Here is a 15790-nt window from a genome sequence, read left to right on the forward strand (position 1 = left end):
AGTATGCATTACAATTAATTTGTGTAAACAAATATACAGAAACATGGACAAAATGGGATTTGCAGACAATATGGAGAACCCCTAAATTTGAAAAAATTTTTTTTCTAAAATTTTTACTGACAGAATTTATAACTATTACATGATTTTTGTACAATTATGAATGTTCGAATATTTTTTCATCAAAAAGAGAAAATTCAGCGTTTTTGAAAAAACGAAAATCTATTTTTTTGACTACCTCATTTTGTCTACCTTACTCATTAACCTAAGAAAGGGTAGGGCAAGATGGGCTTACATTACATGTAAGCCCTTTTTGAAACCCCCGCATAGAAATTCTCCATTACATGGTTTTTGGAAAAAAATTAATTTTATTTGTAATTTTTCAGCTGAAAATTTTTTCACTCGAGTTGTTGCATAAAAATTTCCAATTCACTGCATACAATGTAATACCAGTTGATTGTACAATACTACGCACGGTAAGTAATGCTTGTAAAGAAAATTTTTCATGATAATTTGAACTTTTTGTTGATTTATAGGTTTTCGGTGCAATCGCCACCTACTTAATAATATTTATTCAGTTTCAAGTTGATGACATGGATTGAACATGGACTAAATTTTTTTTAAAATTTAACCATCTCTTGGACCACTTTTTCAGAGAAGAATAAACCCATGGTCACCTACAATTCATTTGAAAATTTTATTGACAAAAATCTAATATTTTTCCAAAAAAAATGTATTTGTTGAATTAAATTATAAAGACTTGCAAAATCTGAAAAAAAATGCAGTCTCTGATATGTATGAAAATTTGTTATGCTGATTTATAAAATCATTTGATAAAAATGGCTATTAATTAAAAGTTTACTAAACATTATTAATCTATCAAATGCAGTATAATGATATTTATTACTTTTTTTCTGTGTTAGTTAATTAGTCGATTTCCATCACTTAGATAAATATGAAGGCTGTAACAAGCACTTTTCTAAGTTTATTAAGTCTTCTCTTATTGGTTAGTTAATGGTTATAATAATTATTTAATTTAGACACATAAGTAGAGTTGTAATAATTATCTGAGTTCAAAAAATATATGTATAGATTTCCAGAATAAAGAGTCAATACCATATTTTAAAATGAAGTTTGAAAAACCACTCTAGAACCAAATGTGTTACAAGTGTATTATTTTAACACATATTTATAAGTTACAAAAATTACAGTATGGACTGCGACTTTTACATTCGTATTCAAAAATTTTTTTACAAAATATCTTGTAATTTTTTTTTTCCTTTTTTCAAATGCAGATGCAAGTGAATGCTGACATTAAAAGAGATTGTCGTAAACAAACTGGCGTATCTTGGGGTAAAAAAATTCAAATGTGTGTAGAAATTGGGTACTCAACTTTTTAATGATTTTTTTACAGCTTCATTGAAAAAATTAAAAGCAGCGGATTATAGTCAGAATGACCCGAAATTAAAGTGCTACTTAAAATGTTTCATGCAAAAAAATGGAATCTTTGGAGAAGACGATATAGATATTGAAAAAGCACTGAGACATTTACCCACGGGTATTAAAGGGCCTTCAAAAACGACATTAGAATATTGCAAAAAAATACGTAATTATTTTTTATTATATTTATAAAATTAAATAAAAAGTTTGTTTTCGGTAACCTTAATTATTTTTATTTACCAATTAAAAATTAACCAGGCTTAGCTTATATTTGTAGAAATTTTTTCTGACTTTAATCTTGTGTTTTCTTAATTTAATTTTAGCTAGTGTAGATGCATGTGATAAAGCATTTCAACTCGCTAAATGTTACTTCAAAGCCCAACCAGAGGTAAATTTAATTAAAATTTTTTAATAAACATAACTTATATTTCTTTTAAGCCATTAATTGCTATATATTCACTGTTTTAGGTGCTCAAGAGCGTGTCATTTGTATAATAAGGCATGAAGAGAGAATTTCGTTAAAAAAAAACAATTTCATCTTGTGCAAGACTTCAAAAACAAAACTAATCAATGTAATTTAACGACACACAATGATTCTGGTTATTTAAAATATAAAGACTGTTTCAAAACAGAATATTAGTTCAATTTAATTTACAAATATCAATTACGTGTTATTTTGAAACATAGTCATTACTTTTAGAAATTTCGACAATTTTATCTTTTCAACTATGAATTTTGTAATTAGTATATTACACACCTAGGAAACAAGGTAGGACATTCCAACCTGTGTGTATAATTGCCTACCTGCCAAACCTGAACCTGAAAGTTTAAACTTTTGTCTTGGTATGAAAGAAGAATTGCTGGGAAGAAAAAAACAGAGGTAATAATTCAAACTTTTAGATACAGGCCTGGTAGGTAGGCAATTATACGCTAGGGCTAAAATGTCCTATTTTCCACCCTGGTGTGTAATGTACTAATATTAAAAAAAAATACATTTTGACATCACAAAACTGACGTCTCATTTAAAGAGTCTTCAAGAACTCTTAATTAAGAGTTCTTAAAAATGACATCTTTAAGAAGTCATTAGAAGACTTCTTAAAGAAGCCTTTAAAAAGACGTAAAGCAGACATTCTGACTTGAATGTTGTCTTGGATGGTACTAGATACTTTTTTTCATAGAAAAGTATTTTCACCTACTTATGTCTTTTAAATTTCATGTAAGATTATTTTCAAAAAATAAAAGACATATCCGATATATCTTGTAGATGTTCTGCCAATCACTGAAACTACATTTGTATTGATGTCTATTTGTCAGTATACTTTTCAAATCAACTGTGTATATGCATATACATTTAAAATTTCCTTTTCCATATGAATATGACTGTTGACTCCCCTGATAACACGAGTTGATCGTGAAAAAGTTGATCATTCATTAGTTTCCAACTAACTTGACGACAAGTTATCGACAATTTCAGCTTTTGCAATTTTTGGCTACAAATTACCGCCAACTTTCTCAGAAAGTTGGCACCAGTATGGAGCCGCAACTGGAATGCAAGTTTCTGAGAAAATTAAGAGGAAACTTACCGTCAACTTATGATTGCCAACTTTTGCAAGCAACTTTTGCCACCAACTTTCTCAGAAAGTGACCGTCAATTTTTTGGATTTACAACTTTTGCCACCAACTTTCTTAGAAAATGTCTATCAACTATTGGAGGCGCCAACTGTTGGCGGCCAACTTGGTGTCCAGTTGTGGCTGCAAGTTTCTCGTCAGTTTCTCGCCAACTTGGCTATCAGGGTCCTGATAAAAAAATAAACTTTCCATCTGCAGATATACTGCTGTTATCACGTATCTAAAGTCGATAAAAATGAATACAAGGGTTTGCGTATAAATATATTTGCTGATACGATCATAGCTAGAGACTGATAAGGATGCGCGCTCAACTCACCCTTTCAAATTTTACTAATGACGTCCTTTTTAATATATGTTTATTAAATTAGTATTTTAGTAATAAATAATTATTTTAGTACTTATAGTATTAGTCATTTAGGTCACTGTGAAGTTGCAGCAAAAGTGTACTCAGCAACGGCATTAAAAAAATTTAAAAAAAAAAAATTTAAAAAAAATGACGATCTTTTAATGCTTCGTTAAATCAGCTGTCAAAATTATTCTTAATTTTTTTTTTTTAATTAATAAAATTATCATGTGCGATCATTGTTCGTAAGTAGATACAAAAGTGTACTTAAAAATTAATTAATCGGAGAAATTAATTTTGAGGGATGGTTTTAAAATAATTATCGAATATTTTTTTTTTTAGAAATATCACGATACAAAAAGAGTACGAAGGTCAAGTGACATGTTTGTGCGATTCGTAATTATTAACTATTGAAATAAAAAATAAATATGTACTGACAAATTTTTTTTATAAGAAAATAATTCAATTTTTCAGTCACAATAAGAAAAAAAATTCTCGTCGAGATTCTAAAATATCGGAAGAAGGAATAGAAAATGGAAATAATGATAAAGATGTTGGGTGTTGCGGTAAGAGGTAAACATAATTAATATATTTATATGTCTTTTTTTTTTTTTTTTTTTTTTTTTTTTTTTTTTTTTTTAATGAAATGAAACAGTGATTTGTATAGAAAAAAAAATAGGTTAAGCCTCTGACAACAGTCACATAATTTAAAAAAATAAATAAATCAAAAAAGGAAAAGAACGGAAGTGGGTTAGGAAAGGTCAAGTTTTTGTGTGGATCTGAGAGGCTGCCAAATAAGAGTTATTGCGATTAAAAAAAAAAGCTAACGGCACTAAATACTTTTATGGAACTGAAGATTTTGATAACGTGTTTTTTTATTACGAACTAATTTCTGTAAAATTGATTATTGAAAACAACTTTTTTTTTCGTGAATCACAACAATAATTATTACATTTTACCCATGTTTAGCATTCATGCGTAAATTTTTCAACTTTTATTGATAAAAATGAAAAATTACAAATTAGTGATCGCGGAGCACTCTTCGCTTCGCGTTCGAAGTGTGCAAAAAAACGGTGATTCAAATTTGGTTTACTCAAATATTCAGATACTGACGTCTAAGGAATTACTGTCAAGTAAACTACATGTGTGTTAAAAAAAATTTTCTAAGATGACTTTTGTGTAACCAGGCGTACAATTTGAATTTAAGTTAAAAAAAACTAAAGTGTAATTAAATTTAAATATTTATTGGCCAACTTATTTGAGTTATCCTGAGAACAAAAGTTTAAAAAAAGTTTTAAGACTTCACTAACAATTTCTCAAACTTATCTATGAGCTCGACGAGCTTGGAAAAAGTATTAAAAAATTTTCTTTTACTTTTCCAAGTCAAATATATTTTTTTCAAGAAGCTCTCTTCAGTTTTCAGATCTCTAATATTTACTATAATTTTAATATATTAATTACATTATAATCATTATAGAGATTTTATAGTTTTTTTACAAGGGTATGGAAATAAATTGTGAAAGTTTCCAAATTTGATTCCTCGAAATTTCCGTCACCTATTTATTCAGTCACATGTACTCACACTTAGTTACAGTAACCCAGTAACTTTTTCAATGACCTAGTATTCTGACGTAGTTAGCGGTAAGGGGCTGGCGCCTGTGTGGGAAAAAACATATCTCCCCGACAATCCCCTACGCTGAGAGAAATAAATATTATTGTTCAGAACAGATTTTCTGGATTTGAGGATCATTTTCGGTTAATTTTTTATGTAATTTTAACGAAAAAAAGTTTTTAGATAAAATAATTTATTTCCGGTTATCAGAATAAATCATAGAATTCAGTCTAATAAATTGTCGATGAATTTTTCATATTATTACATATATTTATGATAATTTTCAGTAGATAATATTTTTTTATCAAGGAATATTTCATATTTTTTGTAAGTTAGGTTTTTGCACACCTCGAATGCGAAGCGATGTATCACTTTACCATCGAAATGTCAAAGTCAGCTAATTTTTTCATGTACTAAAATGAAACTGAAGGTAGCGGCCCTAAAAGTAGCAGCCTCGCAAAAAATTGCGGGCCGCTACTTATTACGGCCGCTACCTCCAGCTTCTTTGTACTAGACGAGTATTGAAGTTGTGTTCTCTAAATCTGAAAAATTTATTTTTTCTTTGAAGTACTCACACTAATTGAAAATTTAATTTTCGAAAACTGAATTAAAACTATAATATTTTTTTTTTGAAAAGTTTTGAGGCAAAAACTTTTGGTATTATCGTTTCAATTAAAGTTTCTAAGTACAGTAATTATTTTTTTTTTCAGATCTAAAGAAACTCCGCACGAAAATAGTAAATCAAATGGTTTAAAAAAAAAATCCAGTAATCGTTCCAATAAAAATTCTACTGTGTAATCCTGCTGATTTCAAAATTAACTTCGTTGTCAATTGTTAATTAATGATTAATTGGTTAATGGAAAAATGGCTAACCTGCTACAGAATGAAAAATATTAATAAAGTAAGGATACGACAAAGAAAAATAAAATAGTATCTATCTCCGTTCAATACTCAAGTTAAACTCTAGAGAATAAAGCACAAGATTATAGGACTTTAGATGAGCTTATATAAATCCCGTGGGAGATAATCAAACCAGAAAGAGGAATTTTCTACAATACTAGACAGAAAGCCGTAGCCAGCAAATGAAATAAAATGAAAGATAATAAAAAAGATAATTGAGTGAATTGGATAAAGTAAAAAACAGAAGTTGTAAATCATGTTACTTGAGAAATAGACTAAATATCTACAACTAACCGTTTGAAAAGGATGTTAAGAACTTTGATGGGATGAGTTGATGCTCTTACAGAATAACTTCCTTATAAATATTTGTGTTCTTATAAATCAAGATGTGATCCTTTATTAGACCCAATAAAATTTTTATGAATGACCTATCGTAATATCATCTTAAATATCGTTATTTTTACTTGAATTTCATGCAAATCGAACTTTTTTTAAAATCTCGGCACATTTGAGAAAATTTTGTTGTAACATAGCTTATATTTTTTTCGACTAGATATATTCTGTTAAAAACTACCCTAATTTTTCTTCATTGGCTTTTTTTAGTACACGGAAAAAATAGTTAACTTGAATCAAGAAAAATAGTTTTGATTCCAGAAATTTTTTTGTAACAATACTGCATTTTTTTTGTTGAAAAAAATGTAATGTCTTGAAAAAATTAATATTTTTTTTAATGAAAGCACTTTTGTATGCTTCAACTAAAAAAAAAAAGTTGCTTAAACCAAGAGAAAAATTTCATGGAAAAAAGATATATGCGGTGGAAGGGAAAGTGATTGGTGCTAGGTAGCAGCGGCGTAGTTCGATGCTAGCCACGAGATGGCGCCTGACCACTTGTGGTGTTCCCAGTAAGACATATATTTTAGAAGTAAGATAAGTACTGTTTTTAATGTTCAATAATTGTGTATCTATTATTGAAAAATAGAAGTATTTGTCTCATATAAATCAATTTATATCAGGTCTTTTTAAAATATATCTGACTGGCAAATATGTTTGGTACAACTAAATATGACAGTTAATTCAAATGAGTTTATAATTTGACTGAAATATATAATATGTTTGTGGTAAGTTAATGATATATTTATGGCGACAATAATGAATTTGCGACGACCGTCAAATTTACTATTTATTTGCAGCAACTAAATTATTTACTTACTACACACTATTAAATACCTTAAACGTATTATTTTCTCACAATTAAATATTTACTTGGCAACAGCCAAATATACGATATCGTTGGCTCAAATAAATCTTCATTACAGTAGTGAATAATTTTTCTTAACATGAAAAAACAAAAGGAACGTCAAAGAAAATAAGGCAGAGTACACGGAGAGAAAATTATGGTAACAGTTACAATATATTATGGGAATGGTTCCCATACTGCATGGTAACCGGTTTTTTTAAATGTTGATTATAAGAACGGCACCCATATATATTATGGTAATCATTCCTATAATTATGGGTATAATTCCCATATGGTATCGGAATAGTTCCAATGGAATTATAGTAATGGTTACTATAATATTATGGTAATCGTTACCATAATATTATGGGAATAGTTACCATAATATTATAGGAATGGTTACCATAATATTATAGGAACCGTTACAATGTGGTTATAGGATTGGTTTCTATTTGCTTATGGGAACTATTCTGAGTATGGTAATCATTACCATGATTCTTTTACATACAATATGGGAACTGTTACCATAATGATAGGAATTGTTCCCATACTTATGGAAACTTTTCCCAGAAAGTATGGGTCTATATCCCATAATCCCAAGTAATCATTACCATAACGGTATGGGATGATATTTCATAAACGTACTAGGAACAGTTACTATTATTTTTTCTCCGTGTATATTTAATACTTCATTTTATTTTAAAATTTTTTGTTTTTGGCAGCATCCATAAGAAAAGTTGTGGATGGTAGGTAAAGCTTGTAAAGACTGGAGGGAATTTAGTGACTTAACAGCAATGAAGTAATAACCGTAATAACTTGGATGAGATCATCATGTCGCAGTGAACCGAGGGATCCGTGGTCGGTTGGATAAAGATTGAAGTCGTTCACTGAGGTTTCCTGCTCTTAGTTCCTTTTTTTTCTCTACCTCATACTATGATTAGATTTATCATTGTCTTCTTACATAAGAAAGATCAAACATTTGTCCCCTAACAATTTCTCTTTACCTCTTTAAATTCTCTCACGTTTAACTATCTTTACGCTTTGTATCGTTGTGTATTTAATAGAGACCTCAGGCAGTTTATTCTAAACCTCTAGAGTATATAGCTGATTTTAATTACTATGAGGTTTCGGTTCTAGTCAAATTAATTACCTACCGGAAATTTACTCAAGATATTTATTATAAGTTAGAAATTTCGGTTCTGATAACATGATACAATTTTTTTTTTTTTTTTTTTTCAAAACCCGCGAGCTTTTTTTTATAAAACGTAATTTACCTTAATAAAAAAACTGCTCGATTTTTTTTGTTTATTGTCGATTCCTTGTAAAAATTTTCTTTGCTCATTATGCTCATGACGCAACTGTTGGAATTTTTGAAAAATTTCCATTTTTTTTCAGTCTTTCTAATCATTTTTTTTCGCAAAAATTACAACTTAATTTAGCTGTTATTGATTTCACGATATCTTATTATCACGGTAACTTTTGTAAATCTTAAAACCAATTAATATTAAGTTTTACTCATATATTTTTAGGACTGACATATTGATTTAGTTCAAAGATAAGTCTAATCATTTGAATAGTACAATAAAAATCGCTGTTTAAATTTCGAATAATTTGAAAATAAATCACTTTTGCAGATCTTATCTACACGAAGTTTTTTTAATAAATTACATATTGATTTCATAAAATACATATTTAAATTAGTACATATATATACACGGAGAAAAAAATATAGTAACTGTTCCTAGTACGTTTATGAAATATCATCCCATACCGTTATGGTAATGATTACTTGGGATTATGGGATATAGACCCATACTTTCTGGGAAAAGTTCCATAAGTATGGGAACAATTCCTATCATTATGGTAACAGTTCCCATATCGCATGTCAAAGAATCATGGTAATGATTACCATACTCATAGGAATAGTTCCCATAAGCTAATAGGAACCAATCCTATAACCACATTGTAACAGTTTCTATAATATTATGGTAACCATTCCCATAATATTATGGTAACCATTCCCATAATATTATGGTAACTATTCCCATAATATTATGGTAACTATTCCCATAATATTATGGTTACTATTCCCATAATATTATAATAACCATTACCATAATTCCATAGGAACTATTCCGATACAATATGGGAATTATACCCATAATATTATGGTAACTATTTCCATAATATTATGGTAACTATTCCCATAATATTATAATAACCATTACCATAATTCCATAGGAACTATTCCGATACAATATGGGAATTATACCCATAATATTATGGTAACTATTTCCATAATATTATGGTAACTATTCCCATAATATTATAGTAACCATTACCATAATTCCATAGGAACTATTCCGATACCATATGGGAATTATACCCATAATATTATGGTAACTATTCCTATAATATTATAATAACCATTACCATAATTCCATAGGAACTATTCCGATACCATATGGGAATTATACCCATAATATTATGGTAACTGTTCCTATAATATTATGGTAACTATTCTCATAATATTATGGTAACTATTCCCATAATATTATGGTAACTATTCCCATAATATTATAGTAACCATTACCATAATTCCATAGGAACTATTCCGATACCATATGGGAATTATACCCATAATATTATGGTAACTGTTCCTATAATATTATGGTAACTATTCTCATAATATTATGGTAACTATTCCCATAATATTATGGTAACTATTCCCATAATATTAAAGGTAACGATTACTATAATAGTATAGTAACCATTACCATAATTCTATAGGAACTATTCCGATACCATATGGAAATTATACCCATAATTACAGGAATGATTACCATAATATATATGGGTGCCGTTCCTATAATCAACATTTCAAAAAAACCAGTTACCATGCAGTATGGGAACTATTCCCATAATATATTGTAACTGTTACCATAATTTTCTCTCCATGTACTATCGTATTATTCACTTTTCCTAATAATTATTACTGTCAAATTTTTTGTCAACATTTTAGTAAAATATGTAAATTTTTTATTAAAAAACAAAAATTATGATCGCAAAGAATTCAATTCAACTGAATACCTTCAGTTCACTTCGATTTTGTGTTTATTATTATCGAAACGCTAATTGCACTATTACCGCTCAACAAATTACTGGTTGGATCAATACAAGATGACAACTTGAAACATCGTCGATATGATTAAGTTGTATTATTCTTCAATGCAAAATCCAACCATTTTTTTTTTCAAGACACAATAGCATTGTAACTTTTTTTAAATTAGTTTTCATAAAAAAATTTTAAATATCATACACTCTTGTACCTTTTTTTTTAACTCAATAATTACAAGATTTCATAAAAATGCCTGCATCATGCCTGTGTTTTTCATAATAATGACTATATTATCGTCGTCGTAAATGGCCTAGAAGTAAAACCCCAGCTGTTATGGCTTGTAAATAATTTTTTTGTAGCTTTAATTATTTTTTTTTTCAGCTTTAACCTGAGCCTATTATTTCAGAGCTTGGGTTTATTCATTGGGAATGTGTTCCAATTTTTCCCCAATTACTCGCTGATTTTTCATCAAAATTTAAAATTAAAAATTAAATTTGATTAATATGTAAAAAAATTATTTATTATTTTAATTTTGATGAGGTATGCAAATGAAATTTTATTTACTGCAAATACATAAGTATATTTGTTTTTACTTAACTCTATATTTACCTGTTCTTTAAGATTAAAGTGATAAAACGGCTAGGGTGGAAAATCTTCAAAGTCAAGTAACTGGAAATATTTTAGTTAGGGATTCCCAGGGAACGTTATCGAAGTATAGTAAACTTGCAGCCATAAAAAAATATATATATATATATATATATATATATATATATTTCCAGAACTATATTGACTACGCATGCGTTATGAACAACTGGAGCTTTTCTACCACGCGGTGATGACAGTCTCTCTGAAACCGCGAAACTCCCGCCTTAGCTCAATACCAGGTTTTGGGAATTTTTTTAAAAAATAATAACTTGGATTGTGTTGTGTTGTGTTATTTATTTTTACAATCGATTGATTAATGCAAATGAAAAAAAAATAATAGGGACTATAACATCAAAACTTTTGATAACAAGACCCCTGACAAATCCACTGATAAAAAAATAAATAGAATCATAAAATGTCACTAATGAAACTTTAAAAAAAGTAGTTCCCGCAGTGAGTGATGGAAAAAAAAGTCGGGTTGATGGCACGAATTATGAATAGATAGACTAGGGTAGTAATTTTTTATGGCTTATAGATAATTATTGTTATAATTATTCGACGTCAATCGTGAATCAATACAAATATTGGTTTATTCGTATCACATATATTTGACTACTTTCTAACAATGCAGGAATCCAGTGTTATTAAATCACATGGTTTATTCATTGTGTTGTGAATTGTATGCTTCTATACATGTGTAAAAACGCTCGAGTTCAGGGCAAATTTAATTCGTAATACAATTGCTTACATTTAACACAACCGCTATATTAATTTGGGAATTTATCACCTGATGTTATTAAGTCATTTTTTATATTTCTTATTGTAAAAAATTGTGGATTTAATCCGGAGTGAATGCGGAATAACGTGTTTTTCTTTGGAGTCAAATTAAGGAGTTAATTTAAACTGCAGATTTGAAAAAAAAGTAGAGCACTCCGAAATTATATTTTTTAAATATTTCTATTTAATTCGTGTACGAGGTAATTTTTTTTTGAAATTCCATGGAGTGAATTTGGGCTTAAATAAAATCCGTAATCACTCCGAATAGACTCCGGATTTTTTACAGTAAAAATATAACCCTATTAATTATGATGATAAAATCTAGGCAAGACCATGATTTAAATTTGGGGTTTTTTTTTAAATAATTTTTTTTTTCTTTTATGGAAATTATTTCAGTGCAATTCTGAAGAATTTCAATTTAAAGTTTCTGCATTATTAAATTTACTGGTATCGATGATGCAAACTTTCAAATTACGACCATAAAAAAATTGAAAATTAATAGACGATTTTTGATTATCAATTTTCTAGATCACTAAGTTATGTTATAGCTATTCAAATGCAATTAATATTTTATGAAAATTTTTTCTAAAATTATTCCCCAATAAATTTAAAAATTAAAAAAAATTTTTTTTCTCCTACCAAATAAATTTTGATTTTTAATAAAATTTTTGCTAGAGTAAAAATACTAAATACGAAACAAAGAAAGTAAATATGAACAATGGTAGGTTACGATGTGTTTTTTTTTTCTTGTTTATTGATATTTTCTTTTACTTAAAATTTATTATTACAGTTTTGTATTTTAGCATGTTTTTTTTCTTCGTTGTTCTATTTTTTTTTATTAAAAAAAATTGCGATGATATTGATCGTGGAAATATGTTACGCATGAATGAATACGATAGCTATTGCTATCCCAAGGGTAAAGTTTATTCTAGTGAATGTGATCTTTTTAAAAGGATATTTTGTTTCTTTTGTTTTAAAATATTAACACATCTTATAATTTTCTTAAATTTGTCTCCTCTCTTGAAATTAATATTCACACTCTTTAAAATGAACGTTGATATGATTTAGCAAAAAAAGTATTAATAAATATTAATTAACATATGACTAGATTAATGAAAACCAATACACTGTAAAACGAGGTGTTAAAAATGGAATTTTAATACTGCGTGATGTTAAAATAGAATAACATCGGTGTAGATGGTGTAATTTCATGGTGTAAAAATACCGGTGTTAAATCGGTGTAAAAAAAAATTCCACTTATAACGAAATTTTTTTAACACCAGTAAAGAGTATTAACACCGTCGACGATATTATTTTAACACCACTTTCCGTGTTAAAATTTAACACCATTTTCAGTATTCAAATTTAATACCACTTTAAGTGTTAAAATTTAACACCGCTTTCAGTGTTAAAATTTAACACCATTTTAAGTGTTAAAATTTAACACCACTTTCAGTGTTAAAATTTAACACCACTTTCAGTGTTCGAATTTAACACCATTTTCAGTGTTAAAATTTAACATCATTTTAAGTGTTAAAATTTAATACCACTTTAAGTGTTAAAATTTAATACCACTTTGAGTGTTCACATTTAACACCACCTTAAGTGTTAAAATTTAACACCATGTTAAGTGTTAAGAATTAACACCATGTTAAGTGTTAAGAATTAACACTGCTTCAAGTGTTAAAATTTAACACCACTTTCAGTGTTCGAATTTAACACTATTTTCAGTGTTAAAATTTAACACCACTTTAAGTGTTAAAATTTAACATCATTTTAAGTGTTAAAATTTAATACCAATTTAAGTGTTCACATTTAACACCACCTTAAGTGTTAAAATTTAACACCATGTTAAGTGTTAAGAATTAACACTGCTTCAAGTGTTAAAATTTAACACCACTTTAAGTGTACAAATTTAACACCACTTTAAGTGTTCAAATTTAACATCATTTTAAGTGTTAAAAATTAACACCGCTTTAAGTGTTAAAATTCAACACCGAAAATTTTAACACTTACACCAGCTAGATTAACTCCGGTTTTTTAAAAATATTTCACTTATTTTTGAATAACGGATTATAAAATTATAAAAATTATTTATGTTATTATTCAATTATAAAAATAATTGTACAATAGCCTGATAATTGAATTTGTAGTACTTAAAATTCAGGAAAAACTTTTTTTTCTTATGTTTTTACTCTATTTTTAAAAACTCCAATCTTCCGAGGTCGTCAAGTCGCTGAGAACGATTAAAAAAGTTTAACTGGATATCCCGAAGCTAAAGAGCTTCATAGACGGAAACTTTTTTTTTTTCAATGAACGTGATTTTCTTGTAAAAAAAAAAAAGAAATAAGTGAAAGAAAAAAAAAGAGATAAAGGAAAAGCTGATTTACAACAGAAAAAGAGGATTTTAAAAAAGCAATAAGACGGAATAGCATTAAATCAATTTATATAAGAGATAACATTTTATTTTTATTATAAAATTTTTATCCTCTTTTTAAACTTATTTACTTTGAGAATTTGTTTTTTTTTTTTTGTTTTCGTCAAATAAGTTAATTTTATTCTCACGACACCTATTTGTCAGAGCGTTTGTGTTTTTCAATAAAGAACATTTTTCACAAAATAAAGTGAGAAATTATTTAAATATCTAACGGTTATCTTCCCAATTTTTTTTTATAATCTATAATATTTTTGGATAAATTTTTACTCCATGATATTAAAAATATTTGAAGATTACTTTTTTTTTTTTAATTTATTTAGCTTATTCCACAAAAAAAATATTTATTAAAGGCAAAAATTGGTTCTATTAATAATCAAATATTTTAATATATACAGAATATATAGAAAAATTTACAGAAAATTTTTACTGAGACAATTTATAATTCTAAAGAATTGTACGATTTGTTTTAGTGATTTTTGTGGAAATTGAATAAAAAAATACTCTAAAAGAATACTAATTTTACTATACTACATAGTAATACTTCTGACTTATCAAAAAGTCCATTACTTTGTTTTAATATTTACAATAAACGATAACTAAAAAAACTACTGGCAATAGGGAATTTATCAAGTTAAACTTAAAGATTCCGACCCTTCTGGAACTTTGTACTACGCAACATGGTAATTTTATAAAAAATCTTTTAAATTCGAGTTTGTTCGGAAATATTCGGCTCTTTTCGTTGATTCCAGTTCTGATATGTTAGAATTAAGTAATAAAGCGACGTATTAACACATAAGCGAGCATCTCTGCGTATACTATCTTGTGAATTTTCATTAGTATTATAATTATAAATATGAATTTGAATGGTTATTAAATTTTGGATAAATCTATCAGATGGAGTATTTTCATTATTGCTAACGGCGATTATTCAAATCAATAAATAAATTATAATTTACTTTAGAAAATTAACACGGTTATATTTTGTGGTTACTAGGTGATTGAATGTATATCGAGTTATCAATCCAACCAAATCATTTATCCCCAGCCTTCTTATAATTATAATTTTTTATAATATATTGCTTTTATTTTAATTTTTACAAATATTTAACTAAATATTCTAATTTGGCATAACCAATTACTATGCAGCTGGTAAAAATTTCTAAAATAAAATTGAATCTGTTGCTTTGTCAAAATTACTACGCACATTGTAAATTCTGTTTGATGTAAATTTTAAAATTCTACATCAGTAATTTACACTATAATTCCACACTGTCTTTGTCGCTTTTACCATAGTAATTTTTCCATAAATTTATTCTCTAAAAAATACCATAAAATTCAACGTACCTCAATCATTTATTAAAAATTCATTATTTAATATTTATTCTTGATAAATACTAAATAAAATACCAGTAAAATCTGATTAAAAATTAAATATAACAATACGTTTTTTCATTCGAATATGTACACATAACTTTTGATGATCTGTTTATAAATTGATAAAATAATTCATTTATCAATAACTCATCCGAAATGTTTTTTATTTACTTATTTTATTTGATCGTATTATAAACATTGAAATGAGCGGTTGAATGTCAGGTGCAAAAAAGTAATACTAAATATAATTCAATATATTTAAATTATAATAAAAAAAATTT

General features: G+C 27.3%; 1 protein-coding gene across 1 annotated transcript; it reads left to right on the forward strand.

Moving 5' to 3' along the window:
* The first annotated feature begins 909 nt into the window (after nt 1–909).
* On the forward strand, nt 910–1932 carry LOC103570345 (general odorant-binding protein 56d-like). Its single transcript, XM_008548055.2, has 5 exons — nt 910–1003; nt 1293–1350; nt 1412–1603; nt 1761–1825; nt 1906–1932. Exons 1-5 carry the CDS (start codon nt 953–955, stop codon nt 1930–1932), a joined length of 393 nt encoding a protein of 130 aa, XP_008546277.2. The 5' UTR covers nt 910–952.
* The last annotated feature ends 13858 nt before the right edge of the window (nt 1933–15790 follow it).

The sequence above is a fragment of the Microplitis demolitor genome, chromosome 4 (assembly GCF_026212275.2).
Source record: "Microplitis demolitor isolate Queensland-Clemson2020A chromosome 4, iyMicDemo2.1a, whole genome shotgun sequence".
Taxonomy (NCBI): Eukaryota; Metazoa; Arthropoda; class Insecta; order Hymenoptera; family Braconidae; genus Microplitis; species Microplitis demolitor.